We start from the raw sequence: 27,297 nt of genomic DNA, 5'->3' as shown, positions 1-27,297 counted from the left end.
AGGCAGCTCCTGGTTCCTGGTGCCAGAGACCAGCTCCGGCTGACTTGAGAGCTCGCAAAGGATGCGTGGAGCGGCGAGAAGACAAGAGACATGGACTCAAAAAAGCGGCCTGCTTTATTTACACAGAAATCATCACAAGCGTTGTACAACATCCAATTGTTTCATAAAACTTCATGGTTAAGAGAATACAAAAACAATCCTAAAAAATATTATTATGATTTTACTTCAAAGAAAACATTTCAGGCAAAGCATTACTCATTCAGACCTGCAGCCACCCGGCTGAGGCCATGGTTGGCAGCACGTGTGGTTACATAGCGACAGGTGGTTTACTTATATCCAGAATCAGTGTTCACTAAACCTAAACTAATATTACTTAAAATATCAAGAATACAGAATTAAAAGGAAAGCTCATAAATGAAAGGAATGTATAAAGGCATATATCATAAATTCTTTATTAAATCTTATAATCAGTCATATGCTAATTACCATCACTTCGTACTGATTCATTTTTTTCTTTTTTCTTTCTTTTTTTTTTAAAGATTTATTTTTTTTTATTACAAAGTCAGATATACAGAGAGGAGGAGCGACAGAGAGGAAGATCTTCCGTCCGATGTTTCACTCCCCAAGTGAGCCGCAACGGGCCGGTGCGGACCGATCCAAAGCCGGAAACCAGGAACCTCTTCTGGGTCTACCAAGTGGGTGCAGGGTCCCAATGCATTGGGCCGTCCTCAACTGCTTTCCCAGGCTACAAGCAGGGAGCTGGATGGGAAGCGGGGCCGCTGGGACTAGAACCGGCACCCATATGGGATCCCGGTGTGTTCAAGGCGAGGACTTTAACCACTACGCTATTGTGCTGGGCCCAAGTAAATCTTTTTAAAAAGCAAAAAATGGTACGCCACGTCAGGACCCTGGGTCGATATTGGGTGGCCATTGCCCATGCCCAGGTGCTGGGATGGTTAGGTTGCATGTGGCTTCTCCCCTGGTCTCCCTCCCGTTAGATCCAAGAAAAAGAAATTGAAAACTTGGAAACAATAATCACACCCACTTTCCCCTGATCCTTGATCCTTCCCACCCTGATCAACTATGGAAGCATCATCTAAAATAAAAGCTTTAAAAATTTAAAATAAAATAAAATAATAGCTCAGTGGCTCCATGAAACCTGCAGAAACTTCTAGCAGGGACAAATTTAGAGCTGAAACTTGAGGGACAGATGAGGTGTGGAAGAAAGAGAGGAGAGGATGTGGCTGCCATAGAGGGGCCTGGAAAGAGAAGCAAACATAGCAGGGCAGTCCCGGCAGAGGCAGGCTGCACAGGAAGGTGGGTGTTTCTAAGTGGCCCCAGTGCCCGAGCCACCAGCAGCCCTGACCTCCTCATGCTGTGCCCAGAACACGCCTTCTGCTAGGCACCTGCACACATCCTAAATCACTGATCCTCTCAAATTCTGAAAGTCCAGTAGTTGTCTGCATCAGTACCATTCCATAAGGATGCTGGTTCACTCCCTAAGTGGCTGCGATGGCCCAAGCTGAGGCAATCAGAAGTCAGGAACTTCTCCTGGGTCTTTAAAAGGAGAGAGAGCGAGAGAGCGAGAGAGCGAGAGAGCGAGAGAGCAAGCTGTGCAGGGTCCCAAGGCTTTGGACCTTCCTCGACTGCTTTCCCAGGCACAGGCAGGGAACTGAAAGGGAAGTGGAGCAGCTAAGACATGAACCGGCACCCATATGTAATCCTGGCACGTATAAGGCAAGGACTTTAGGCACTAGGCTACTGCGCTGGGCCCAACACAGCTCTTTGTAAATGTCACAACCAAAACTACAGAGTCTGAACATCTGACCAAAGCCACGGAGGCAATTCCAGCTGCCTCCCAGAGCAGTGCGACAGAGCTCCGTGGCACCACCTGCCTCCCAGAGCAGTGCGACAGAGCTCCGTAGCGCCACCTGCCTCCCAGAGCTGCACAAAAGAAAGATTTGAAAGGCACAATGAAGGAGAACTCCCATCCACTGGCTCGCTCCCCAGCTGGCCTGTATAGTCAGAGCCAGGCCTAAGCCAACGGCCCGGCGCTCCCTCAGTACTCCCACCTGAGGGCAGGGATGCAGGCACACCAGCAGGGAGCTGGCTGCAAGTGGGGCAGCTGCTGAGGGCTTCCTTCCGTTCTCATCCCAGAGTGTCCATTTCCTATTTGTGGCCTATCACATCTGTTCATGGAAGCAGAACTCGCTGCATGTGCGGCCTGTAGGGTGGGCCTTGTCCTAGAACCAGATGCCAGCACTGGGCACGCAGACTTTGCCTCTTGGAGCCTCACACGTACACTTGGGCCCCCATGTGTACTTGGTAACTTCAGGTGGCATGAGCGTGAAGTAGCAAGATGAGAAAGAAGTTGTGCCCGTGCGTGCAGGAGGGACTGTTCCCCTGGAGCTGGGTGGGGGCGGCACAAGAAGGCACTGCCCTGCCCAGGGAACAGGGTTCTGGGCTTGCTGCGGGAAGGGGACATGGATGGATAAAGGGGAAAGGCCCACTGGGGCCAGGTTGCCAAGCTGCTCTTTGGAACCCCTAGCATCCCCCACGTCACTGACGTCAGCCTGGGTTCAGGTTCTAGTTGCTCAACCTCCCACCCAGCTCCCCACTGGTGCTCCTGGGAAATCAGCTTAGTGGACGGTGGCCTGAGGGACTCTGCACCCAGGTGGGAGACCAGCATTGAATTCCAGGCTCCTGGCTCCAGCCTGACCCAGCCCCGACCATGTGGCCATTTGAGGAATGACCCAGCGGATGAAGATATTGATATGCTCTCTGTGTCTCTCTGTAACTCTTTCAAGAAATAAATTAGTCTTCAAAAAAAAAAAAAATCATACATTGGGGCTGGCACTGTGACTCAGTTAGCTAATCCTCCCCCCTTTAAGCGCCAGGGATCCCATGTGGGTTCTGGTTCGTATCCTAGCTGCTCTACTTCCCATCCAGCTCCCTGCTTGGAAAGCAGGCTCCGTCCTTGGAAAGCAGTCCAGGACGGCCCAAAGCCTTGGGACCCTGCACCCACATGGGAGATACGGAGGAAACCACTGGCTCTTAGTTTCCGATTAGCTTAGCTGGGGCTGTTGTGAACCAGCCAATGGACGATCTTTCTGTCCCTCCTCTCTGTAAAATCTGTCTTTCCAATAAAAATAAATAAATATAGGAAGGAACGGAGGGAGGGACGGAGGAGGGGAGGAAGGGAAGGAGGTAGAGGGAGGAGAGAGAGAAAGAAGGAAGGAGGGAAGGAAGGGAAAAAAAAGAGGAAAGTTGTCATTAGTCTAGCAAGGCACGAGGGGGCGCTACGAACACGACCCAGTCTACTTCAGGCCGCGCGCCCAGGTCTGTTCCTGGGGTTCCCTCCTTGCCAGGCTAGCCGTGGCTGTGGCTTTGACATGAGATCCATCCAAATTGATCTGGACCTCGCTGCCCCAAAGGAAATCAGGGAAGACCACAGGTTTTCTTTTTCTTGTCTTTTTCTAAAAAAAAAAAAAAGGATTTGTTCATTTATTTGAGAGGCAGAGCGGCTGAGACATAAATGGCCACCCACAGCTGCCAGATGCAGGCGGCCAGCCGCGAACCAGGAAGCAGGAACTCCATCCCAGCCTCCTGCATGGGCGGCCGGGGAGGTCTCCTGCCATCCATTCACCCAATCCATTGATTCAACAGGTGCTTGTGGGGCACCTGTGTGTGCCAACAGGGGGCTAAGGGATGCCTCGGGATCTCACGTTTAAGAGGAGTGAGGGGTGTAAGCAAAGAACACAGGGAAAGAGGGGGACATCCTAAACCCCTCAAGTCAACTGGATCATAAAATGTGGCCAACCATCTGCATGTTGGTAACCCCGCCAGGTGACCCTAAAGACCAGCAGCATCCAAGGGAACCCGAGCTGGTCAGAGGAGCTGATGGGATTTCCTGGGAGCTGAAGGGACATGGGGAGACCCCGGGCAAAGGGGCTTCGGGGTTCCTCCAGTCACGGGCAGGTCACCTCGGATTCACTGCACGACCAGTGGGCAGGGAGCAGGCTGAGGAGGACGCATGCTGGGCGGAGGGTAGGGTGTGCGGCCTTGTGTCCTTGACGGGACCAGCCGAGGCCCTGAGGGGCCAGCAGGCACAGGCCGCAGTGTCCCCGCGCCCCTGGCCTCGCGGACGGCCCCGGGAGGGAGGACCGAGCCGCTGGGCGCTGCTGTCCCTGCCTGGCTCATCGCCACCAGCGCAGGAGGTACTCGTAGCTGAGGAAAGTGACAGCGTTGACCGGGAAGGCGCGGGCGGTGTTGAGGGTGAGCCCGCGGAAGAAGACGCCCAGGCCCTCCTGTCGGAAGCTGACCACGGCGCAGTCCAGGAAGCCCCGGTAGGCCCGCTGCTGCAGACCGTCCATTTGCATCCGGGCCTTGATCACGTCGAAGGGCGTGGCAGTCACCCACGAGGCCAGGCCCGCGAAGCCCCCGGCCACCAGCACGGTGGATGAGCCTGGGGAAGGGAGGCCGGGCCGGGTCAGGCCTGGAGCGCCCCAACCTCCACCCACCTCCGCTCCCCCACCACCCGGGCCCCTTCTGACTGTCCCACCAGCAGGCTCCTCCCCTAATCCACCCCAGGCTCCCTCCCCCTAACCCACCCCAAACCCCCTCCCCCTAATCCACCCCAGCCCACCTCCCTGTATGCCATCCCCAGACCTGCCTCCCCCATGGCCCCCCAGATCCCCTTCCCACTTCCCCTAGACCTCCCACTCCCTTATTCACCCCCAGGCCCCCCCATTCACCCCCAGGCCCACCTCCCCCTATATCCCTAGCTTGCCCCCTCATCCCCCTCTCTCCCCCTAGGCTCTCCACCTCCCCTCCCACCCAGGAGCTCCTCTTACTGGGATTCAGGCCCTCTGGCGTGTACCGACGGCAGATCCACTCATAGGTGACAAAGTACATGCCCAGGGTGGGAGTGTCGCGCAGCGCCAGGGCCCAGGAGCCTCGGAGCAGCCCGCGCGGCCCTTCCTCCCAGAACACGGTGACTGCACAGTGCACCGGCCCGCGGTATCGGGGCGGGGGACTCCCATGCTTGGCCCTTGGCTCGGTCTGGTTTTGGAGGCGGACTTTGATGAGGTCAAATGGGGCCAGGCAGTAGGCCTGTCGGAAAGGAAGCAATGGAGAAGGCCCTGGGAGGATCGGGTCCCTTACTGTGTTGCCGGCCAAGGGGCCGGGCAGCCAGTGGACTGGCTGCAGCCCTGAACGTGCAGCAAGCCACCTCTCTTCCCTCTGTCCCCCACTCCCCTGCTAGCCACCTCCTCTTGGAGTGGGGCAGACCCTGAGGCTTTGACCCCTGGCTGAGGCAGATGTGACAAGGGTTTAGGGTCCCAGGACGGGGGTGGGGTCAGTTCTGGGAGCATATGGAATCAGGCGGGGTTGGGTTGCAATTTAGCTCAAGGTTAACTGTGCTGGGCAGGTAAAGGCTGAGGTGTGTGGGGCAGGACTCCTGTGGCTCTGGCCTTGGTCCTTGGAGAGAGTGCCGGTGGGATCTGCTGCCCCTGGCCCCTGCTTGGGGGCTAAGACAGGGCTGGCACTTGGGGGCGCTACAGCTGGGCTTCTGGGTAGTCCCCACAGTGACCTGCCCCCTCTGCAGGTCACAGGGATGGGCAGCTGCCCTGGACCCCCACCCCCGCAGCAGGGTCCTGAACTTGCCCTGTGCTGCACCCTGCCGAGCACCTGACTCAGCCCTTGTGTTCCTGGAGCGAGCAGAGGCGTGTGCCTCGCACAAGACGGGCTGGAGCCGGCCCTGTGGGGTCTCGTTAATCATTCATTGGGATGAGCAGGGACGTCTTTTGCCCTCATGCTCCACCCTTTGAAGTGTGTTCAGGGCATGGCATGGGGCGCAGGGGCCCTAAGGAGGGCACCCCAGACCACAACCCTGGATGCAGAATGGAGCGGGCATGCCTCTGCATGTTGGGGGTTGGGAAATATCCCTTTTTCCCACCCAAGCCCAGGGAATGCAGGGCAGAGAACCAAACTCAGTTCACTCAAACTCAGTTCACAGCAAAAGCTGTAGTCTGGAACATCTCCCAACACCCCCACACACACACAGCCTGTCCGCGATCACACACACAGCTGTCCGCGATCACACACAGCCTGTCCGCAATCACACACACAGCCTGTCTGCCATGAGACACTGCCAAGGCCTGAGCTGGGAGGGGCTGGGGTGTGACAGGTGTTGGAGTGGGTGCCAGTTCTGCTGGGGCTGGCAGTTTTCAAGGAGCTAAGGTCACCGCAGCAGCAGGTGGGCAAGCCTGATCAGGCTGCAAGTGCTGAGTCCACCCTCCTTCTAGCTCAGCCCCCTGGGCTCCAGCTCTGCCTTCACCCCCTCTGTCCTGCGCGGCCCTCCCTGCTTGCCACAACCCAGCCAGGCCAGACTGCCATGAGCAGCTTGTCCGGTCTTTCCAGAAAAGCCTGTTACAGGTCACCAGAGGGGTCCGGGAAGGGCCAGCCACTTGGCCCTCTCACCTGCAGGACACCCCCCGTGCAGCCTGCGATGAAGATGTGTGTGTAGCTGGGTGGCTGGGCTCGCCGCTGCTGGTGGGATGTGGCTGTGAGTGCCAGCAGCGTGTTGCTGTAGACACCGAACAGGACGGAGTTGACCAGGGCCACGCTTGCCAGGGGGAAGCTCATGCCCTTGAAGAAGCCCAGGACCTGCCGCGAGATGGGGTCGCTAGTGACCAACAGTGGTGACCGCATAGAGGAGTCATCCCTCCCCTCTGCCTCCACTGGAAACCTGGCCACAGGAGGTAGGGGCAGGTGAGGCTGGGGTGGCCTTGCCCTCCCCACTGGAGACCCTAGGCTTCCACCCAGGGTCCCAGCCCTGCCCTGGGTGCCCCTCACGCAGACACCCACCGACTCATGGCGGAGGATCTTGATGGCACAGTCCACAATGCCCCGGTACGTGGTCTGTGTCTGCAGGCGCACCTGCATGGGGAGAGGCGAGCAGGTGCATGGGCGGGCAGGCACCTGCTCTGCCCTCCTGCCCCTCGAGCAGCCAGCTATGGGCAGCAGAGAGCCCCCACGGGCCAGTCCCCAGCTCAGGGTGCCCGACGCCTGCCGGTGGGAGTTGTCCCTCCCCTGCGCTTCTCCCGGACTCACCTTTACCGTGTCGAAGGGGTGCCCCAGGACCAGGCCCAGACCACCTGTGGTGACAACAAGGTGCTATGAGTCAGCTTCATGCCCTGGAAGCAAGCCTGTACTCAGAGAAAGAAGGGTTCACAACACCCCTCTCCTTCGTCTCGTGGGGTTTGGGCTGGGCACACAGTATGGCAAGCCTTGGGGCCCTGGGAGTATGACCCAGTGCCAAGGTAGGCACAGGCCAAGAGGGACTCAGGGCAGCAGGTGGGGTCCGGGGTGTGCTGCTTCCTGGCCAGGCTTCACAGGTGGGGGCGCCCGGGGCTGCAGGTGCAGCTGCTCCTCGCCTCTCCAGCCTTTGGCAGGTGTTAGGCAGAATGGGGCTGGGGACACGTAAGCAGTGCACACACACACACACACACACACACACCTGCCCCCGCACCATCCTTCCCTCCCCTCCGCCCTTCTGGGGACAGCTGGCCCTGGGGCACTGCAGTTCCTCCTGTGTCAGCCCGCTTCCCCAAGAAGTGTCCCCTGCTGAGGGTGAGGGGGAAGTAGTGGGGACAGAGGACAGGAGATTGTCTCACCAGAGATCCAGCCAGCCACGAACTCCTCCACAGGCATGGTCGGGGCTGGGGCGGGAAGTGGTGGCTACGCAGAGGTGATGGGAAAATTTCATTCCACCCTCCCCTCCACTTCCTCCCCCCGACTCCAGGCTGATAACTCCCCACTAATATTTAACCCTGGCTGGAGGGCAAGAGATGGCCCGGTGCCCAGTCAGCTTCAGTGACCCTGAGGCTTGAGGAGGAGGTGGTGCGCAGAGGCGGGGCACCAGGGGCAGGCCACCTGCGGCCTTGGTTTGGAGACAAGGCTGGGTAGGCGTGCCACCAGGCGTGTCCCTGTGGTGCTCTCTCACAGCACAGTGGCCTGCAGCCTCCTCATCCCAGCAGAGAGGAATGGTGACTATAAACGCTTATGTGTCCACAAAGGCCCTTGTCCTGCTCAAAGGCTGTGATGACACAGCAGGAAGCCTCTCGTTGACTTGACATTGAACTCACCAGCCTCCTGGGCTGCTTTTCTTTAGGAATTAGAGAGAATGGGAAACCAGATCCTTCCCGAGCCCTCTGAGCTGTCGCAGGCCACCCCTTCTGCCACCTCTGGTCTGGTCCACCCCTGCACCCAGCCACCCTCCTCTTCCTCCACCTCAGGGCCTCACCCCCCTGCAGCCTGGGCTGATGTGTCACCTTGGGGTGACCTCCGCTGCAGGGAGGCCCCCACCTGACTCCCTGTTACCAGCCCTCTCGCTCCTGCCTGTCTAGCCAGGAGGCCCTCTGGCTGTTTAGTTCCCTGTGAGGCTCAGACGCCGTATCTCAGTGGGGAAAGAGGAGAATGGAGGGAAAATTGAGGGAGCAGCATGTGGTGTCAAGCCCTGCGTCCCAGCTCCCCCTCCGCAGGCCTGGCCAGGTCCCTGCATCCCTCTCCAGGTCCTGCAGTCACTCTGCGTCTCCTCCTGGGATGCCCAACCTTCTCAGTTTGGTCAAAGCAGCACCTGCCACCTGCTCACAGGGGATGGGGGCACAGCTTCCTGGAAGCAGGGCCTCATCTCTAGCCTCCTTTCCTGGAAACTGCTCCAAGACTACCCTGAGGAGAGGCCTCCAGCAACAGGCGACTGCCCCCTTCCCTCAGTCCTGCCACTTGTGCAGTGCCCCCCCCGCAGGCTTTGGGGATCCTTGATCACTGGCCACAGCAGGCACAAGCTGGGCTGGTCACTGCCGTCCATACCATCCACTGCAGGGACCAATGTCTCCACCCAGGTCTCCCTCTTGGGTGGCAGGGTCTAAGTGTCTGAGACATCCTGTGCCGCTTGCCCAGGTGTATTAGGGAGCTGGAACTCCAACCAGCACTCAGATATGGGATGCCAAGGCAAGGCAAATGGCAGCGTAACCCACTACAACATAAGTCACCTCTCAGTGCATCCCAAGGATTAAACCACTCAGAGAAGTTCCTGGTAAGAAGCCACAGCTGGAGTTCTCATCTTTCCACACATGGGGCCCACGAGGCTGAGATGAGGAGACACAGGAAACGGCTTGGCCCATTCAAATAAATATTTTTTTAAAAGACTTATTTATTTATTTGAAAGGCACAGTTACAGAAACAGCAAGAGGGAAGAAAACAGAGCTCCTTCCCTTGCTGGCTCACTCCTCAGAGCTGCAGTAACAGCTGGGGCTGGGCCAGGGGCAAGCAGAGCCAGGGACTCCTCCCGGGGTTCCCATGGGATGCAGGGTCCAAGCACTTGGCCCCTCTGCTGCTTTTCCAGGCACTTTAGCAGGTAATTGAGTCACAAGTGTAGCAGCCAGGATTCTGACCAGCACCCATATGGGGACGCCAGAGTTACAGACAGCAGCTTACACTGCCACACTTGCACGCCAGCCCCAGTCCTGCATTGTTTTTTTTTGTTGTTGTTTGTTTGTTTTTTTTTTTTATCCATTGTATTGTATTGTTGTTGACAATCTTTACATAGTTAACTATAGTTGAAGGAAAAACAAGAAAAAGAAAAAAAAAAGGTTCAGGGGGATAGGGAAGTGGGCAATGCTATTATGTCCATATTGTTTCCATCATGTATCTGAGGTAGAGTGGGACACTGAGGGAGAAGCCCCACCTGGTTTCCCGCCCACCCCAAGTCCCCGATGTGGGGCATGCTCTGGGATATGTGCTCAAGTGGAGTTAATAGTTCTCCAGTTATGAGTCACTGCCAGTTTCGCTCGATGAGGTCGTCCACTGATTGATATGGTCCATCATAAAGTCTCCATTTGTCCCATATTTCGCTGCCAACATGTAGCTGAGATGAATGATTGTCCTATTCTGTCTTCTGTCTTTTCTTGGTTAGAATTCTGAGTCCAGCAGTTCAAGTGGGGAGATCTCCAAAGATACTTTGAGGTATTCCCAGATTAGTTTCTTGTATGTTCTAGCAAGCCCAGGGTCCGGCACAGTCCATCACCCCGATCAGCTGGTGGTTGCAACTGCTGGGTTGGTTCTGTTTTCAGTCCCGAGTTGCACTGGAACCAATGGGTGTTGCAGTCCAGTCTGGTTCGGCCCTTACATCAACCAGTGGGAGCTGCAGCCTCGTCGGGGCGACCCACAATAACCCCCACCAGACCGCCCCCTGCCCTGGTTTGCCAGTATGTGTAGCAGAAGACCAATCTGTCCCCCATCCCATTTGACTCTGGTACTTGTCAATGGGTATTAAAGCTTAGTTCTATCTAACCAACTCAACCATCCAGCCCTCACAGATATTGTTGAGTACCTCTCTATCTAGCCATCCCAGCCCCCGTCCTAGTTTTCATGCCCTCCCCAAGAAGGGGGAACCCACTTTTTCCCTCCCAGGTCTCTCTGTCCCGGTTTATGCACTCTTTAGGTGGTCCTGTGATTTGACTCGACAGAATTAGTCCCCAGTGCCAGCTTCTGCCAGCTGATGCTGTGGCCCTGATCTAGTCCACATGCAGCGCACAGGTGTTGTAGCCTTGCTTAGTCGTGTCTGTCTCTATCCCAGCCCACGCTCTCCAGTGTGAGTGGCTGTCCAGCGAGGGGACCAGCCCCTTAACCCCCCCGCCAGCTCTGCCCCTCCCTTCCTGGATCTCACGTGTGCTGGATGGGTGCTGCATTCATATCCAGTACAGGCAACCACGCCCTGGCGTTCCATAATGTGTACTGGTTTTGTCGCAACCAAACCCGGCCCATTCCACACTCTGTTCTGGTGATCGGATTTGCCAGAGGATGACATGAACTGATTCAGCCTGGTCTGCTCCTGACCCATGCCGAATGCATGCCAGTGGGAAACTTTCCATGGCCTATTCTGGGCTGTTTCCAATCATGCTTCTCGCGCTTACCTGCAGGGACTGTGTCCTGCCAGAGGAGTTGCCCAGGCTCCTCCATCAGAACCCCTCCCAATGCCAGATTTTGCGCTTGCCAGGGGGTTCTTGAGCCAACCCTACTCAGTTCACCTCCTGTCCTAGCAGGAACAGTGGCTTTTCCTGGCTGGCTTTCACCCCATTCTGACTCTTGTTGTTGGATGTTTCAGCCCAGCCATGGCTCGTCCATACCCACATACAGCTCACACATGGCTCAGAAGGGGACTGAGACCCAGCCTAGTCAGTCCCACATCTACCCTGTTTCTCCATAACACCAGATGGTGCTGGGATCTGAACCGGCCTGGTGCATCCAATCCCAGCCCACACTAGTGCCTCGGGTGACTACAACTGTTTCCTAGATAGAACGCAGCCCCCATTCCAGCACATACACCCCTTGGTGGGAACCTCATCCCAGCTGTGGCATCCCAGATTGGGACCGTTCCTAGCCGTAAATCACGCACCTGCACGTGGTTGCTCCGAGGACCATTAGGTGCCAGCCTGCTAGACAAGCCGGAGCTTATCTTTTACTTGATAGGTGTTCAAAGCTCAGCATTATTAAGGGATTGGAAGTTCTTCAAAGGAAGAGTTACTGGCATTGGGAATCTTTAGGATTGACTCAGATCCCAGAAACAGTGGGGTCACTCTAGAGCTATCTCAGCAGCGATTCAGACGTCCAATACCCCAGAGCTCCCCGGCCGGGCGGCCAGCAGGCACAGCCTGCCCGGGCCCAGCCCGCCATGAGCCATGGGCACATGGCGGACTGGGTTCGGGATCCAAGCTAGACGTCCTCTCCCGCAGCCCTCGGCTCGCCTCTGGCAGCCGGAGGTGTAATCCTGCAGGCCCAAGGTTGCGCCCCTCCCCAATCCCGTTCACCACCCACTGAAGGTGGTGGGTGGGCCCCGGACATGCCCAGTCACGGAGGCCTCCCCCCTCGGCGTACTCACCCCAGAAGGAAGCAGGCCCCGCACCCAGGCATGTCCGGGCCCAGCCCGCCATGAGCCATGGGCACATGGTGGACTGGGTTTGGGATCCAAGCTAGACGTCCTCTCCCGCAGCCCTCGGCTCGCCTCTCTTGTTTTTTTTTTTTTTTTTTTTTTTTTTAAGATTTATTTATTTTATTACAAAGTCAGATATACAGAGAGGAGGAGAGACAGAGAGGAAGATCTTCCGTCTGATGATTCACTCCCCAAGTGAGCCGCAACGGCTGGTGCTGCACCAGTCCGAAGCTGAGAACCAGGAATCTCCTCCGGGTCTCCCACGCGGGTGCAGGGTCCCAAAGCCCTGGGCCGTCCTCGACTGCTTTCCCAGGCCACAAGCAGGGAGCCGGATGGGAAGTGGAGCTGCCAGGATTAGAACCGGTGTCCACATGGTGAGGACTTAGGCCGCTAGGCCACACCGCCAGGCCCCCTGCATTGTTTTTTAAAGATTTATTTATTTTTATTGCAAAGTCAGATATACAGAGAGGAGGAGAGACAGAGAGGAAATATCATCCATCCAGTGATTCACTCCCCAAGCTGCGCAATGGCCGGTGCTGCGCCAATCCGAAGCCAGGAGCCAGGAGCCTCTTCTGGGTCTCCCACATGGGTGCAGGGTCCCAAGGCTTTGGGCCTTCCTTGACTACTCTCCCAGACCACAAGCAGGGAGCTGGATGGGAAGTGGGGCTGCCGGGATTAGAACCGGTGCCCATATGGGATCCCGGCGCGTTCAAGATGAGGACTTCAGCTGCTAGGTCACAGCGCCAGGGCCCCAGTCATGTATTTTTAAGAGATGCTGTTCTCTGGGCTTCTAGGGCAGAAGCCCCCGTTGCTCACCTGGCAGAGGCCTTGCACCCAACAACATGAACCATGCTCCCAACTGCTGACAACTGGTTTAGCATCCTGGAGTGCAGGGCCAAGAGAGACAGACACCTGCTCCCAATTCTTCGCAGCGCATGTGGGTGCTTCCTGGAGTGCTCAAGTAAGGATGATGGGGCTGTGGGCGGCCAAGGAGCTGCCCCAGATCCTGAGGGACCGTAACCAGCTTCCAATGCCAGGGGGCAGACCAAGGCAAACCCTGCCCCCTCATTGTGGCTTGTCCCCCAAGGCCCATTGCCGCTGGTTCCTCTGGCTCTGGCGTGCTCCCCCTTACACACCTGTTTTTTTGCCTCAGGCACACACCGGTTGACATTGCCAGGACTTGTTAGTGACATGCCTGGGATAGGCGGCTTCCCACCTACCTCTGGGGACCTCAGCACCCCTTCGCAGTCTGGGACCATGTCTAGGTTTCTGCGGCCCTGGAAGGCTCCTGTGACCCCGCCAGGCCTGCATATGGGGCACAGACCTAGAAGGGGAGGAGGGGTCTTGCAGGTGAGCAAATTCAGGCTCCTGGGAAAAGCCAAGAGCCCAGCACCCGTCATGACCAAGGCAGCGGTACAGCTCCCGTCTCTGACCCGGGTATGGATTCCTGGTGTCACCTGATGGTTGCCCCGGTAACTGGAGCACCAACGGCAGGTTAGGCAGACCGGCGCTCACTGTCGCCGGGGAGAGCGACCATGAACGCTCGCTGCCCTCTCGGCTTCCCAGAATGTGCCCCACACCCTCAGTCGGGGGTTGTGGCGGGGCGCTGGCTCCTCGCCCGGGTCCCCCAGGTGGGTGTGGCAGCGGGCGGCTTCGCGACCACAACGCCCTCAAGGGGCGTGGCCAGGACACGCCCAGGTGTACGCCCGGGCGTTCGGGCATGCGCGGATCCGCAGTGAGGGCATGGTGGCGCCCAAGCGGCAGGACGCCTGCGCGGCGTCCCAGGTTCTGATTGGCTTCCCGGGGCAGGGGGCGGAGCTCCAGCCGCGTCCCCGGGCGGCTGCTTCCGCGTAGCCGCCCCAGCGGCGGGAGCGGCTGCAACGGCGCCTGGTGTCCCCGAGGTGACCAGCTGGGCATCCGGGCTGGGACCGGGGCTGGGGATCCGGGAGGGGCAGTGTCCTGATCCATGACGGCGGGCTCTGCGTCCCTGCGAGGTGAGAGCGCCCGGGGTCCCCGCGCGGAGTTCGCGGGACGCGTGGGATCCTGCCCGCCCATCTGGGTCCCTTGACCCGAACCCTGCCATTCGGGCCGGCGGGAGGACTCCTCGTCCGCTCCAGCCAGCGCTGTTCATCCCGGCAGACCCAGCTCGCGACTCCTTCCGTTTTGCGTTGAGGGCTTAAGGTGACAGTCCCCGGCCTCCCCGCCTCCCCGTCGTGTACACCCCCAGTTCCCCACCCCCCAGTGAGTGCGGTTTCTGATTGCCTTTGCAGATGGACGGCAGGGAAGGCAGTGCTGGGCAGCCCGGCCCTGCGGAGCGGTCCCACCGCAGCAGCGTGTCCTCCGTGGGCGCCCGAGGTGGGTTCTACTCCCTCACCTGCAAATGCTCCTGGAACGGCCGGGTCTGGGGAGGGGGAGGGGAGCTGCAGCTTGTTTTCAGTTTGGTTAAAGGTGATCCAGCCACGGAGGTGCTGAAGACCCGCTAGGGGCAGGCCCTGCCGGGGCTGGGACCTACAGGGGCTCCGTCGCCATCACCGTGTTTGGCCCTCACACACTGCCTTTAGGAAGTCAGAATCGTCTGTTTCATGGGGAAGAAATGGGGACTCATCGAGGGTCGGGTACCTGGGCTCAGTATCTCCTCCTGTTACGGAGGGCTGGACCTCAGCCTCCTGTAGGAGAGTTTAGGCCATCTCAGAGTCACCGTGGCAGCAGAGCCGTGAGGGATCTGGGCAACACCTTCCTGTGCCGCCAGGGACCCCCCAACACCTTGCTCAGTCACAGGCTTCACCTGCCTGGGGGTGGGGTGTTCCTAATCAGCTGCTGTCTTGTTGGTTCAGGGCTCCGAATGGGAATCCAGGGAAAGGGCAGCTGTGGGGTGTCCTTGGGCGGCCTCAGCACTGTTCCCACCTTGACCTGAGCTGGCACCCTGATGCCCTCACAGGCTGTCTGGCTGACTCTAAGCCCAGCCCAGGGCCTGAGACATCTCCCTCCTTCCTCATGTCTGGAATGCGCTTGTTCAGGGCTGAAGTACAGTCCAGTCGTTGGAGCTGCCGGGGGAGTGCGGGTGTTGGATGCTTGACCAGCCCTGATGGGCTCTTAGGAATTGGGGTGAAGTACTAAGTTTCCGGATGACATGAGGCTCTCCGGGAAGTCTGATTGATAAAGTTTCTTACTGGGGCCTCTCAGGGCTGCTGGAGGGACTCCTGGATCGCCCCAAAGAGGCAGGGTGGTGGAGGGAGGGTGCCGGGCCAGCCTGGTTGTGCCTGGGTAGCGGGTCTCAGCTGACCTCCATTGGCAGCGGCTGATGTGCTGGTATACCTGGCGGATGACACCGTGGTGCCCCTGGCTATGGAGAACCTGCCCTCTCTCAGCGCCCACGAGCTGCACCGGGCCGTCCGTGAGGTGCTGCAGCTGCCGGATGTCGCCGTGGAGGCCTTCGCGCTCTGGCTGGTCTCACCTCTGCTGGGTAAGGCTCGCCAGGGAGACGCTGGCCTGGAGCAGCTTCCAGAAGCTCGGGGTGGGGGTGGGGAGGCACTCAGGTGGGTCCTGGACTTGTGCAACCCTATGGGGCCCGAGTCCTGACAAGACTTACTGGCCCTTCACCTTCACCGTGAGGTCCTGGAGCCCAGAACAACCGGAGAATGGGGGTGAGGGTGGGGGTCGCCAGGTGTGCTGGCAGAGTGAGAGTACACCTCCTTAGCCCAGACCTGTGCCACAGGTGAGAGGTTTGAGGTTGGGAGAGGTGAGACCCGGAGCCAGACAGGATGCAGACGGAGCAGGGCGGGGAGCAGGGCGGGGACACGGCATGTCCGTCACCTCCGACTGCTGAGCTCCTGCTGGGTGGCCAAGGGCAGAAAGAGTTGGCCCTGTGAACATCCACACACTGTCCTGGCAGCCTGAGAGCTCATGGTGGGGCGGGCGTGGGCACAGTGGTGCCCCAGACCCCCATACTGGGTATCATGACTGGGTGTGGTCTGAGCCCATTGGCTGGACAGGAAGCTCCCGGGGAGGGGGCTGTGTCTCGGAGAGGAGCTCTGTTCTGTAGGGGTAATGGGGAACTCCTGCACCCTCCCAGCCCCCTCCCCAGCCCCCCAGCTGTGCTTCCTGCTTCAACTACCCTGAGGCACACACCCACCCTCTTCCTGCTGTCTGTCCCCTCTGCCACCCCACGCCACCTGCCCTGCCCCTGCCTTACCCCACCCATCCACCCACCCCCAGGACTGCTGCTTGGAAAGCCTAGGGTGCTGAGTCCCCATGGGGGCCCCACCAGCTGCAGGGCAGCCCGCTTGTTTTCCCTCGCTGCTTCCTCCGCCCCCGCCCCGCCCCAGCACATTCCTGTCCCTGCGCAGATGTGAAAGGGCTGTGTGTGTGGCTCCCGCCGGGCGGCCCCTGCGCGGTCACCACCCACTGTGTTCCCAGGCTGGGCTCCAGCATCTGCCAGGCTGCCCTTTCCAAGGCCTCGTCCAGGTGACCGGGTCCGTGCTCCAGGGCCCAGGGAGTGCTGCAGGCAGGGAGGGGCGCCGTGTGCCACAGGCAGCTGCTTTCCTCTTCTTTCTGGATCTCTGGTGGCAGTGGACGGATCCAGTGCTGTTGTCCACCACATAGAGCTGAGCCCCAGGACTGCCCGTCTCCTTTGGCCGGTGGCCTCAGCAGGAAGGCCCCACCCAGCCGTCCGGGGATCGCAGGGTTATCACCAATTCTGCTTTTTTTTTTCCCCAAGGATTTACTTATTTTTTACTGAAAAGTTAGACTTTTTTAGTTATAAGAAGAGACAGAAAAGAAGATCTTCCATCCACTGGTTCACTCCCCAGATGGCCTCAGTGGCCAGAACTGAGCCAATCCGAAGCCAGGAGCCTCTTCTGGGTCTCCCATGCTGGTGTAGGGTCCCAAGGCTTTGGGCCGTCCTCAACTGCTTTCCCAGGCCACAAGCAGGGAGCTGGATGGGAAGCAGGGTGGCTCGAATTAGAACAGGCGCCCATATGGGATCCCAGCGTGTTCAAGGCGAGGACTTTAGCCACTAGGGCACCGTGCAGGGCTGGTTTTTAGTGTTTTAAAATGTTACCTGAAAAGGAGAGCGAGAAAGGGACAAGAGAAAGAACGGGACAGAGAGAAAGAAAGGGACGGAAAGAGAGAGGGATAGAGAGAGCGGGAGAGAGAACAGGACAGAGAGAGTGCGCTTGCGCTCTTCCGTCTGTGAAGAGCTGGGGCTTCAGGAAGGCACACACATGAGATGTGGGTGTCCCAGGCGGGGCCTCTGTGCAGGGTCCTGTGTTAATGCCCAGCCTCCATGAGCTGCCCAGGCTTGGAGGGAGGGCTGGGCTGCAGGCAAGAGGCAGGATGTCCCGACTCTAGTCCAGCCCCACCCATCCTGTCCGCCAGCTTGCTTGTTAATCCGTTCCTTTTCTTAGTACATGGGATGTCCGCAGTCCCCGCTCAAGGCAGGCAGCATCTGGACAGATGCTGGGATATGCCTGGAAAGGATGTGGATGGGTCCCTGTCCTCAGGGAAGGAACTGGAGGGTCAGAAGTCAGGTGGAGGGGCTGACCCATGTAGTTAAGCTGCACTCATGCAGTGTCCCACGCTGATGCTAGCCCCAGCTGCTCCACATCCCTGCCAGCTGGAAGGGCAGTGGAGTCTGAGTCCTTGGCGCCCACATGGGAGACCCAGGTGGAGTTTTGGGTTGTTGGAGCAAAAGGCCCTACTGGGGCAAATGACCTGCCTCGTTTCTAGGGGAGGGTGGCAGATGGGTGGGCCAGGACCTCAGCAATGCTGGCTGCAGAGTGCCTGGAAAATGGATCAGAATGATGGGACTCTGGAGGGCTGGAGAGGCTGGAGGGAGGGGAGCCAGTTCTCAGACTGGCTGCTGTGGGGTCAAGATCAGGGTTGACACGGAAGGTGCAGGAGGTTGTCAGTGGGACTGAGCAAGAGTTGAGGGGCAGGTGCGGCCGGGAGGAGGCTTGAAGGGCAGGGTGGGAAGTGGGCAGCAGGTGCTTCCTCCTTCCCGCTGTTCCGGAGACACAAACAGCCATTCAGCTATGGGATTCGTCTCTCACGTCTCAGAGGCAGTGCCCCCTGGTGGCCACTGTCAGGTGGTGGGCATCTGCACAGGTGCTGGCCTCTTGGGGTGCCCCCTGAGCCGCTTGCCCAGAGTTGGAGTGGCATGTGCAGCGGCCCTGATGGTCAGCAGTGAAGGCCCACTGTGGGCTAGGGTGAGCAGCAGATGAGACAGGCGGCCCTGCTGCTCTCTGGCGTGGGGGCTGGTGACCCACACCGCGGGCGAAGCAGATGCTAGTGCACCGATGTGCAGGGGCTACGAGGTGACCCAGCACCCTAAGCCAGCCTCCTGAGGGACTGGGGAAGGGTGACCAGTTCAGGAAGAATAAGTGCCGAGGCTGGGACTCAAGCTAACTGGCACTGGTCCCAACATCTGGGACTCTGGGACCAGGAGTAGGCTGGAAGAACCAGGCAGGAGTTGGGGTGCACTCGGAGGTGAGGTGCTGGCCAGGTACGGGTGTCAGGAGCTCCCTGGTGATATGTTGGGGTGGGCCTAGCAGTGCTGGGTCCTGCTGTGCCGCCACTCCCAGACCTTGGGCCCCACCAGCCCCTGAGCTCTGAGTCTGGCCCTGGCTGGGCTGCAGTGAGCAGCTGGAGGGTGGTGCTGCCTGGAGCTAGATCCCAGCGTGTTAGCTGGTCGACTTCAGAGCAGTGCCTGGGCCTCCCCGGGCCTCATTTACTCCGCAGGTGAAGTGGGGAGAGGGTCGGGTTCTCGCGGGGTTAGATGCTGCCTCTGGGCGGGCTGGTTATGCCGGGTGGTGTGGCTGCTGTCGTCAGCAGCCGGCGTTGGGGCAACCTCGGGCCGGGCGCCCTGAGCGTGGCTCGTCCCGTCCCATCCTCCCTCAGAGGTGCAGCTGAAGCCCAAGCACCAGCCCTACAAGCTAGGCCGCCAGTGGCCGGAACTGCTGCTGCGCTTCACCGACGCGCCGGACGACGACGTGGCCATGGGTCAGTGCGGCCGCCTGCCCTGTCCCCTGTCCCACCTCAGGGCCCTCAGCCCAACCTGATCCTGAAGAAGATGAGCTGGGAGGGCCAGGCTGAGCGCCTGGGCCTGCAGTGACACCAGCCTGTCTTCCCCCAGACGAACCCTCCCTGCAGTTCCGAAGGAATGTGTTTTTCCCCAAGCGGCGGGAGCTCCAGGTGATGCCCTCAGTTTGGGCAGTGCCCTCCAGCCCCCCGCCCCACACTGGCCCCCACCCCTCTGAGCAACCCCTGCCACCCTGGCCCACAGATCCAAGATGAGGAGGTCCTGCGGCTGCTCTACGAGGAGGCCAAGGGCAACGTGCTGACCGTGCGCTACCCGTGCGACCCGGAGGACTGCGAGGCGCTGGGTGCCCTGGTGTGCCGTGTGCAGCTTGGGCCCTACCAGCCCGGCCAGCCTGCAGCCTGCACCTTGAGGTGAGGGCAGAGCCTCCTGAGGCGGGCCACAGGCTCCTGCTCATGAAGGGTGTTAGGTCTTGGGAAGTGGGGTGCCGTCCTGCCATCCCTGCTGGGAGTGCTAGAGGCAGCCAGTTCAGCTCTAGAGCTTGCCCCATACAGGGGTGGGATCTGACCTGCCTGCCCCAGGCCCAGCTCTCCCCTTGGCCTCTCACCCAGCTCTGCCTTGGCGGTAACTTGTACATCTCCCTCCTGGGCACCACTCCCCTTGTTGCCCATATTCTCCCTCCCCTTGTGGGCCAGACTGATGCCCACAGAGGGGACAGACATCTCTCTCTGGCAGCTGTGCCCAGGACTAGGACAGGGCAGGGTGCTGGTGAGTCCCCACGCCGGGCCCCTGCCCCTGGCTTCAACACCTTCCCTTGCTTCCTGCACAGGGAGAAGTTGGACTCCTTTCTCCCTGCCCACCTCTGCAAGCGGGGCCATGGACTCTTTGCTGCCCTCCGGGGCCGCGGGGCCAAAGCTGGACCTGGCGAGCAAGGGCTGCTGCATGCCTACCGTCAGGTGAAGGAGGCCGGTGGCAGCGAACACGAGGCTGCTCTGAGTACCCACTACCGTGCCTACCTCCTCAGGTGCCACGAGCTGCCCTTCTACGGGTAAGCAGCCGCAGCCCTGGGCCAGCGCTCAGCTGCCCTGGGAAGCAGCATCTTAGTGTCATCAGTGCCCCAGGCCCCACATGTCCCTAGCAGGTCCCCCTGGCCTCTTCCCTCACTCCTGTCACAGGCTCAGGCACCTGCACAGTCCCTCTTGCACCTGCCATGGTCACTTGGTCATGGGCCCAGCAGAGTGTCCCTTCAGCCAGCTGCCAGGCACCTGCTCCTGCTGAGCATTTGGTAGTGAACCCAAGACTCTGTGTTGTCTAGTAGGAGAAAGGGACATGGAGCCGACCCGGCAGAGCCAGGAGCCCGCAGGAGGCCACACTCACAGCAGGAGGGTTGGTGACAGAGGGAGGGGCTGGCAGGCTTTGCTGGAGGAGGAGCAGCTGAGGAGGTGGAGGGCCGAGCGCTGAGCACTGAGCTGACAGCTGCTGGGTGGAGGAATTAGTGCCTCCTCTGTGTGTGGATGGTGCTTGAAGCTCAGGGTTCCCAGAGATGGCCTGGGGTGTGCACCCCCAGGTGCATTGGGGCCACCACACTGAGGGGGCAGGAGGGCCTCCACGAGCTGGCCGTGTCACTGTTTGAGGTGGAAGTGGTGGAGTGTGGGGACCAGGAATGGGGGAGACCTTGCCTGTGAGCAGCTCCCAGGGGAGCTGTGCTGTGACACAGGTCACAGGTGAGTGGTCATGGGCCGAGACAGCATGTGCAGGCCACTTGTTTGTAGTGTGGATGTACACATGTGTTTGTGTGTGTGCTTGCACAGACGGGAAATGATCCACTGGTGAGTGGCAACTGTTCTGGTGGCTTCTGTGTCCTCTGGGCCTGGAGCAGGGTGCCCTCAGGAGCTGCAGGTGGCCTATATGGTGGCCTAGCACAGCAGGATTTAACCTCGGGCTCTGGCTTGGCCGAGAGGGTGTGCCACCCGACAGATGGGAGAAGACATGGCAGGGAGTAGCCCGGTCCACCGCACCTGCCTCTCAGTGTACCTTAGCCTGGGAGCCCCTGACCGGGGAAGCCCTGGCCTGCCAGTCCTTCCCAGCAAGTCCTGCTGCTGGGGGGCCTCAGCCCTGGATGGTGGGCAACAGGACTGACCTGGCCAACACGGCCCCAGTCCCAGGGTTCCTTGCAGTCCCTGCCCCCAGCCTGGGGCCATGCCCCTCTATGCCACAGCCAGAGCCAGGGCGGACCTGAGCAGGCCTCCTCAGCGGGTCTTGGGCTGGAGGGAGCCGCTCACCCCAGGTTCCTTTCCCTTGTCCTCCCTGCCCTCCCTGACCCACCAGGTGCGCCTTCTTCCACGGTGAGATCGACAAGCCAGCCCAGGGCTTTTTACACCGCAGTGGGCGCAAGGCTGTGACTGTGGCCATCAATTTGGAAGGAGTTCATGTCATTGACCACAGGGAGAAGGTACAGCTCCAGTCCCCCAGGGAGGAGCCGCAGGTTGGGAAGAAGGGCATGGGGTCCTTGTCCAGCGCCTCCCCCACTAATTCCACTGGGCCTAGGCTGTTCCTGTTGGAACTCTCAGCTCTCCCCCTAAGAACAGCTGTTTCAGGCAGGTGGCTGCCGCTGGGGGTTCGCCTCTCAGCAAACAGTCTGCCCAGGGGCTGCTGGTTTTCCAGAATGATCAGACAGTGGTGGGCTGTCCACATTCCCCCTGCATGTGGCCGCCAACTGTTAGAAGGCACTATTGTGAGCCCATCCCGGGCCGGCACCCCGGGCAGAAGTTGTGGCCAACTCTGGGTTGTCCTCATAGAGGAACACTGGCTGCATGGTGACCCTGCCTTATTGTCTGCTCAGGGGGCCGAGGAGCCTGTCTTCCCCTCTGTACCCCATGTGACTCTCAGCTGTGAGGGTCTGGTCTGCTTTGCGACATACAGGCAAGGGATAGGCGGCCCCGGGGCCCATGTGCAATGCCCGGGTGGCTGACATGCAGGCCTCTGCCCGGCATCTCAACCCGCCCTGCCTCCGCCGGCCAGCACGTGCTGCTGGGCCTGCGTTTCCAGGAGCTGTCATGGGACCACACCTCCCCTGAAGAGGAAGAGCCTGTCCTCTGGCTGGAGTTCGATGGGGACAGCGAGGGCACACCTGTCAACAAGCTGCTGCGGATCTACTCCAAGCAGGTGGGGGCGGCACCTCCCGCCACCAGTCCCCAGGCACTCGGCTGCAGGCTCTGTCCCGGGCAGTGGCTGCACTGCGGGTGCTGGAGGAGTAAGGTCCCTGGGTCCTTGCGCCCAGTGCCCACCAGTTCTCCTGCCCCTGCTTCTGCCTCACTGCTCGCTGGTGTCTGGTCCCAGGGCCCTGTCAGGGACAGCTGCTCTCACTGTCCCCTCCACTTCTCCAGGGACATACCCCCTCCTGCCAGCATCCCAGGACCCTAGACACCTGGTGGCCTTATTTCTCTCCGCTCCCTTGGGGTGCCCTCTGCCTCTAGCTCCAGACCACACCCAGCTACCTTGCCATGCTCAGGGGACCATGATTTCTGCCCTGTGTGCCTGCTCTTCTGGAAGCACCTCTGGTCCCCTATGGTTCCCCCACTTCCTAGCCCCTCTCCTGGCCCCCTGGCCCTGCATCTCGTGACCCCTCCCAAGAACCTCCTCCCACCACACAGACGACGGTGAGATCTTCCGTTCCCGTTGCATGGCTTTGAAGTCCTGGATGTTCTTGTTCCTCTCGCTGAGATTTTTCTGTTTTAATTTTTATTTGAAAGGCAGCTCTTTAGAGAGAAAGAAGAGAAAGGGAGAGAGATCTTCCATCCACTGGTTCACGCCCCGAATGACCACAGTGGCCAGAGCTGACCTGTCCAAAGCCAGGAGCTTCCTCTGGGTCTGCCATGCGTGTGCAGGGATCCCAGCTGGTGGACTGTCCGCTGCTGTCCCAGGAGTATCAGCAGGGAGCTGAATCAGGGATAGAACAGCCAGGACTACAGCTGGCACCCATGTGGGATGCCAGCAGTTGCAGGCAGAGGATGACACTGCTATGTCACTGCACCGGCCTTTAGGTGTTTCTTTTTAAGTGAACATCTTACTGAATTATAGTAATATGCATAAAAGCTGCGGCCCAGCGTGATGCAGCAAGGCTGTGGCTGTGTGCCATTACTGCCCAGCGCTGGCCCCAAAAGGTAGTCTCTGCGCCTTCCCGCTTTCATTACCCGCCTCCCCATCGAGGTTCAGCTCAGGGGTCACTTCCTGCTTACAGATAGCTAACCTTGTCCACGGTCACCAGGTGTTAGGGCCCTTTCTCTTTGGAATTGGCCCATGTCTGTTGACAATCAGTTGGCCACCTGTGTGGGTTTCTGGATTCTGTGTTCTAAGCCATTGATCCAAATGTTTGTCTTTCACTAATCATACCATATTGGTTATTAGTGAATCTCCAGGGCGAGTCTGAACTCAGGTAAGTGTGAGTTCTAGTACTTTGTGTGGTTTTTAAAACATTTATTCATTTACATTCATTTGAAGCAGTTGCAGAGAGAAGGCGGGAGAGATCTTCCTGCTGCTGGCTCCAGATGGTGACAGGGCCAGGCTGAAGCCAGGAACTTTCTCCAAGCCTGCTACATGGGTGGCGGGCCCATGCACTTTGGCCATCTCCTGCTGCTTTCCCAAGGGCATCAGCAGGGTGCTGGGTCAGAAGGGAAGCAGTGGATCTACAATGTCTCAACAGCTGCATCCTCGCCTTGCAAGCTCCATGATCCCATATGGGTGCTGGTTCATGTCCCAGCTGTTCCACTTCCCATCCAACTCCCTGTTTGTGACCTGGGAAAGCAGTACAGGATGACCAAAGCCTTGGACCCTGCACTCACATGGGAGACCCGGAAGAAGCTCCTGGCTCTTGGGTTTAGATTGGCTCAGCTCCGGACATTGTGGCATTTAGGGAGTGAACCAGTAGATGGAAGATCTTCCTCTCTGTCTTTGCTTCCCTCCATAAATCTTTTCAATAAAAATTAATATATCTAAAAAAAAAAAAAATAGAAGTGACGCAGCCAGGACTTGAGCCAACGTCCCTCGGGACTGCCGGCACCACAGGATAGAGGATTAGCTTGCAATGCTATCACCCAGTGCTACTCACCTCCACCTTCAATGCATCTTGAGTTAGAGTTACTGATACTCCCTTTCCTGGGGTGCCCAGCATGGGCGTCTGTCCACCTTGCCCTTTGCTGTACCCCAGAGTCTGCAGTGGCCCCTGCCATGCAGTAGGGTTAGTTGATACCACCCTCAGCTTGCTCTGACTCCCTCGGACCTGGTCACATGGCACCCAGCCGCGCCTGGACACCTGCCCCCACAGTTCCTGCTGGCAGCTGGCAGGGAGCGGAGGGCGGAGCCCCTTCAGGACCACTCCCCTTCCTCCCTGGCAGCATCCGCCCACAAGTCCCCCTACCGGTCCCGGCTTAGCGCCTGTTGCCAGCTGTGCTGTTTGCCTGCACCTACCCACCCCTCAGCCCGCCCAACCTCTGCTTCCAGTGAGGGTGTCTGTTCTTTCCTAGAGCCCTGTGCCCTGTCACCCACAGGGGCGCCTCCTGGCTGCCCACTCCCCTCAGGTGGTTCTTCCCATGCCTGTCTCTCCGCTTCCACCAGAGGGCAGGGCAGGACTGTCTGCAGCTGGGCTGGCTCAGCAGCTGGCCTCTCGCTGGCCCCTGTCGCACCCCAGGCCGAGCTTATGAGCAGCCTCATTGAGTACTGCATCGAGCTGAGCCAGGTCGCCGAGCCCATCGCCCCCCAGGACAGTGCGACCGGCCCCCGCTCAGCCCCCGGCTCCTTGCCGCCACCATCGCAGCGCCCCAAGCTGCGGAGGCAGAGCAGCGTGGTGTGCAGCCGGATCCAGCATCTGTCCACCATCGACTACGTGGAGGATGGTGAGCACCGTGTCAGCACCCGAGGGTGGGGAGCCCCGAGTGGTCTGTGTGGCAGGAACCGGCTTTCTGCCCCTTGGGCCTGCCACGTCCCGGGATGCCCCCTGCAGTATTGTCCACCTTGTGAGAACATGGTGTGGCCAGGGTCTGTCGTAGATGCCTTAGATCACACGTGGGCTGGCCTTGTGACACAGCAGCAGTGTTCCTGGTTGGTACTAGTGTCCGTTACAGAGTGTGGGTTAGAGTCCCTCCTGTTCCCCCTTCCCATTCAGCTCCCTGGGAAGGCAGTACGGCATATCCCAAGAAGGGCTTGAGACCCAGAGGGACCTCCTGGTTCCTGGCTTCCGCCTGGCTCAACCCTGCCTGCTGTGGGTGGAAGATGTCGCTCTGTCCAACCGGGTTTCCCACATGGGTGGCCAGGTCCCGGGCCTCTGAGCCAGCGTCTTCTGACTGCCAGTATGTGCCCAGGCATTGTGCTGGAGTAGGCATGGGACCCAAGCCATCGGAGGTGGGGAGCAGGCACCCCAAGTGAAGTCTTATGTGCATCTACCTCTCCTAAGATCTAGTATGTGTGAAAGTTCTGGAATTCTTTCGAAGCTTCCCTGTCAGTCCCACAGATGCATTACAGGCATTTGGTTCCCTGGTCTGCCCTTGAGTTGGTTTGAGCCAGAGCTCCAGCTTCCTCCCACCACACCCCTGGTCCAGGGGCGCCCGGTGGGGGTGCAAGGACGGAGGGCCAGAAGCACAGGGGAGCCCAAGTCAGGGAGCCAGCACGCCCCGCCCCCGTCACTGTCCCCCAGCCTGCCCCTCGCCCTCTCTCCCTTCCAGGCCAGGGCATCAAGCGGGTGAAGCCGAAGCGGTCGACGTCTTTCTTCAGCCGCCAACTGTCCATGGGCCAAGGGAGCTACACCGTGGTGCAGCCCGCAGACAGCGGGGAGCAGGAGTCAGGGTGACCGCCAGGCGGGAGCTGTCTCCACACCCAAATCCACAGGGCCAGGGCCCAGCTGGGCTGCCTGGACTGCTCGGGCCCTGGGGGTGGGCTCCAGGCCATGCCTCCCCTGGACCCAGTCCCCCACCCCTGGGGATGAGCTTGTCCGGGCAGGCGCGGCTGTGCTGAAGGGCGCAGGCGGCACTGCAGCAGGCAGCTGAGGCTCACAGCCTCCAGCAGGTGCCCGGCTCTTTCCTGCCTCCGTCACTGCCACCACTCCACCCTGGCTATCTGGTGGTCGCCACAGAAGGTCAGGGGTCTCCTAAGACTGTGTGGTGGCAGAGTGAAGGTGAATGCTCAGGCTTGCTGGGCCTCGCTGGGCCTCGCTGGGCCTCGCTGGGCCTCGCTGGGCTGGGCCCCGGATGTCTGGCTGGGCTATGGGTCACGCACAAGGCTTCTGGGCAGGCACACGACACTGACATGAAAGGTGACTTTGTTGGTCTCTGGGAGGTGACTCTCCTGGGACCCCTCAGGTCCACCAGACCCCCACTGTACACTGAATCACTCTGCAGGGCCCTGGTGGTTCTGTTCAGCTGATTCCCCACCCGCCCTTTGCTCCCAGCATCCTGGGCCTCCAGGCTTCATCTGGGGCCTTTTTCATGCAGTAGTGAGTTCAGGGCCTCCACTGGCCCCAGTGTGGGCATCGGAGCTGCCTAGGAAGCCAGCCCCCTGCCAGCCAGTCTTCTGTCTACAGAACGTCAGGAGAAGGTGTGGACGTGGCCGCTCACCTCAGCCTGGCCCTGCTGGCCACAGCGGCTCCGTGCCTTTCCCAGCCCCTGGAGCTTCCCGTGCAGGACAGGGCAGGCCCAGGGGGAGGGTCTGGGGTCTGCCATCCCTACGCAGTGGTGACGGCGGGAGGAAAGGCTGTGGCGTCACCCCTCTACAGCAGGAACCTGCGGGTTCCTCATAGTGCACAGGTGGACAGAGAATGGCGAGACGTCCCCAGCCTTGTGGAATAGCCGAGGTGCAGGGCAACTTCAGCTGCCGATCCTGTCGCCTTGCGGTGTGCTGTGACTGGGCCTAGCCTGTGCTCAGGACTCAGGTCTCTGCCCACTGTTTCGGTTCCAGGTGAATTCCTGTCTGATGACATGTGGGCTGTGGAGTGTGTGTGTCTGTGTGAGGGTGTGCACTGTTGACCTGTTCATGTCCTCCAACCTTTCTCACACTTTCTCAGCGTTCACTGTCCCTTAACGTTTTCTGCCTGCCCTTTTGGACAAAGCAGAGTTTTACTAAACGCCCCATTCATGTTCTTTTGTACCATGTGACTTATTAGTAATAAAATTCATTTCTAGCTATACTTTGGGGTGCTTCACAGCATGAAATCATAGTACCATGTCCCTGGGCACCATGTCCCTCTCGCCCTGTCCCTGGGCAACGTGTTCCTCTCGCCCTG

The 27,297-nt window shown here is 59.4% G+C and overlaps 2 protein-coding genes across 5 annotated transcripts; one reads left to right on the top strand and one right to left on the bottom strand.

Moving 5' to 3' along the window:
• Nucleotides 1-4,095: 4,095 nt before the first annotated feature.
• On the bottom strand, nucleotides 4,096-7,769 carry SLC25A45 (solute carrier family 25 member 45). Of its 2 annotated transcripts, XM_004596682.3 has the most exons (6): nucleotides 7,677-7,768; nucleotides 7,114-7,157; nucleotides 6,868-6,939; nucleotides 6,481-6,666; nucleotides 4,854-5,112; nucleotides 4,123-4,465 (listed from the first exon to the last, which is right to left on the bottom strand). In XM_004596682.3, the coding sequence occupies exons 1-6, from the start codon at nucleotides 7,711-7,713 to the stop codon at nucleotides 4,197-4,199; spliced, it is 867 nt and encodes a 288-aa protein (XP_004596739.2). In that variant the 5' UTR covers nucleotides 7,714-7,768; the 3' UTR covers nucleotides 4,123-4,196. The 2 variants fall into 2 exon arrangements, with proteins under 2 accessions (XP_058518777.1, XP_004596739.2); XM_058662794.1 differs by lacking the exon at nucleotides 6,481-6,666 and having other exon boundaries at nucleotides 4,096-4,465; nucleotides 7,677-7,769.
• Nucleotides 7,770-13,786: 6,017 nt separating this feature from the next.
• On the top strand, nucleotides 13,787-26,094 carry FRMD8 (FERM domain containing 8). Of its 3 annotated transcripts, none has more exons than XM_058662791.1 (11): nucleotides 13,787-13,893; nucleotides 14,263-14,347; nucleotides 15,288-15,455; nucleotides 18,890-18,991; nucleotides 19,125-19,183; nucleotides 19,275-19,441; nucleotides 19,858-20,076; nucleotides 21,357-21,480; nucleotides 22,050-22,193; nucleotides 24,715-24,919; nucleotides 25,745-26,094. In XM_058662791.1, the coding sequence occupies exons 2-11, from the start codon at nucleotides 14,263-14,265 to the stop codon at nucleotides 25,867-25,869; spliced, it is 1,398 nt and encodes a 465-aa protein (XP_058518774.1). In that variant the 5' UTR covers nucleotides 13,787-13,893; the 3' UTR covers nucleotides 25,870-26,094. The 3 variants fall into 3 exon arrangements, with proteins under 3 accessions (XP_058518774.1, XP_004596910.2, XP_058518775.1); XM_004596853.2 differs by having other exon boundaries at nucleotides 13,863-13,986; XM_058662792.1 differs by lacking the exon at nucleotides 13,787-13,893 and adding an exon at nucleotides 14,037-14,173.
• Nucleotides 26,095-27,297: the final 1,203 nt, after the last annotated feature.

Source organism: Ochotona princeps, chromosome 4 (assembly GCF_030435755.1).
Source record: "Ochotona princeps isolate mOchPri1 chromosome 4, mOchPri1.hap1, whole genome shotgun sequence".
Lineage (NCBI taxonomy): Eukaryota > Metazoa > Chordata > Mammalia > Lagomorpha > Ochotonidae > Ochotona > Ochotona princeps.
This window is presented reverse-complemented; position numbering and strand designations above follow the sequence as displayed.

Excerpts from the sequence above, each read along its gene's own strand:
- SLC25A45 (XM_004596682.3), bottom strand. The coding sequence starts at position 7,713 with ATGCCTGTGGAGGAGTTCGTGGCTGGCTGGATCTCTG. Across the intron at positions 5,113-6,480 it reads GCACGGGGGGTGTCCTGCAG|GCCTACTGCCTGGCCCCATT; the intron begins GTGAGAGGGCCA and ends CCTTTCCGACAG. Across the intron at positions 4,466-4,853 it reads GCCAGAGGGCCTGAATCCCA|GCTCATCCACCGTGCTGGTG; the intron begins GTAAGAGGAGCT and ends TCCCTTCCCCAG.
- FRMD8 (XM_058662791.1), top strand. The coding sequence starts at position 14,263 with ATGGACGGCAGGGAAGGCAGTGCTGGGCAGCCCGGCCCTGCGGAGCGG. Across the intron at positions 15,456-18,889 it reads GCTGGTCTCACCTCTGCTGG|AGGTGCAGCTGAAGCCCAAG; the intron begins GTAAGGCTCGCC and ends ATCCTCCCTCAG. Across the intron at positions 21,481-22,049 it reads TCATTGACCACAGGGAGAAG|CACGTGCTGCTGGGCCTGCG; the intron begins GTACAGCTCCAG and ends TCCGCCGGCCAG.